At 38.8% G+C, this 1003-nt stretch overlaps 1 protein-coding gene across 1 annotated transcript in view; it reads right to left on the reverse strand.

The window, feature by feature from the left end:
- Positions 1–2: 2 nt before the first annotated feature.
- Positions 3–1003, reverse strand: part of LOC106014018 — a gene marked incomplete in the record, with an annotated part of 6501 nt that continues 5500 nt past the window's right edge. Inside the window, 1 exon segment of the mRNA XM_013091014.2 lies at positions 3–605. Coding sequence (XP_012946468.1) covers positions 474–605 — 132 coding nt within the window.

Below are 1003 nucleotides of genomic sequence, written 5' to 3' on the forward strand. Positions count from 1 at the left end.
TATTTTTGGATTATTTCAAAAATATGAAATATATTATAATAAATGCACTTTGTGAACTTTGAGTTTAATACCTGGCCTTTTATCATTGTTGCGAGCTCTTCAGTTTCATACATTAATTTTAATTCTAATTTTAATTTTACTTTTGATATTTTTATGCTTTTGAAAATTATAGTATGTGAATGTTCCTTACTGCGAGTAAAAGAATAAGATGGAAGTGATTTTTAAAAAAAATTATTTCAAAAATGTATAATAAATAAAAATGTACTTTGCAAACTTTGAGTCTGATGCCTGGCATTGTATCATTCTTGTGAGCTCTTCAGATTGCCGCGCAAGTATACGATCATTAAAACGCGCAGCGCAATCTTAATTCGCCGATCAGTAAATAGCCCGGAACATATCTATGCATGTAGATGGACAACACTCCTCTAGATTTAATCCAACCAATGCCGCCAACGAGTCCTGAGTGATTAGATCTAAGTCTTGGCGTTTGAGTATTCAGGTTCTCCCTGCATAACTAAGTAGTCCCCGTTTCCGGTGTTGGCAGGCTCGGTATCACTCCGCGGCGCCTCGGCGTCATTGTTGGGGTTTGTTTCGGTCAACGGGGGGTCCCTGGAAGTACAGAAATAGCAGCACTAGTAATAGGTATCAATGCCAGAAGTTATGAAAGTTAGCCAAAACCGTAGTCCCCTGAACATTCATGTTAGCAGTAAACAGCAAAAACTGGTCAAGGAGCTCAAATATCTTGACAGCACTTTTTCTGAAAATGGGTCAATCGACAGAGCATTAGAAATGCTAACTCAAAAAGCCAACACCGTCATATACCAGCTCGCACCCCTTCTTTTTTTAGTTTAGTTTTAGTAAGGTTTTACGGCGCTCGCAACTGTATAAGGTCGTAAGAGCACCCAGGGGTGAATGTCAACAGAGAAGTCCAAACGCACGACCTTCTATCTCACCCAAACATCTCAAACTTATGTGACCTTATCGTGTTGCAAGTGCTGTAAAA

This window comes from Aplysia californica, unplaced genomic scaffold (genome assembly GCF_000002075.1).
Source record: "Aplysia californica isolate F4 #8 unplaced genomic scaffold, AplCal3.0 scaffold01837, whole genome shotgun sequence".
NCBI classification, from domain to species: domain Eukaryota; kingdom Metazoa; phylum Mollusca; class Gastropoda; order Aplysiida; family Aplysiidae; genus Aplysia; species Aplysia californica.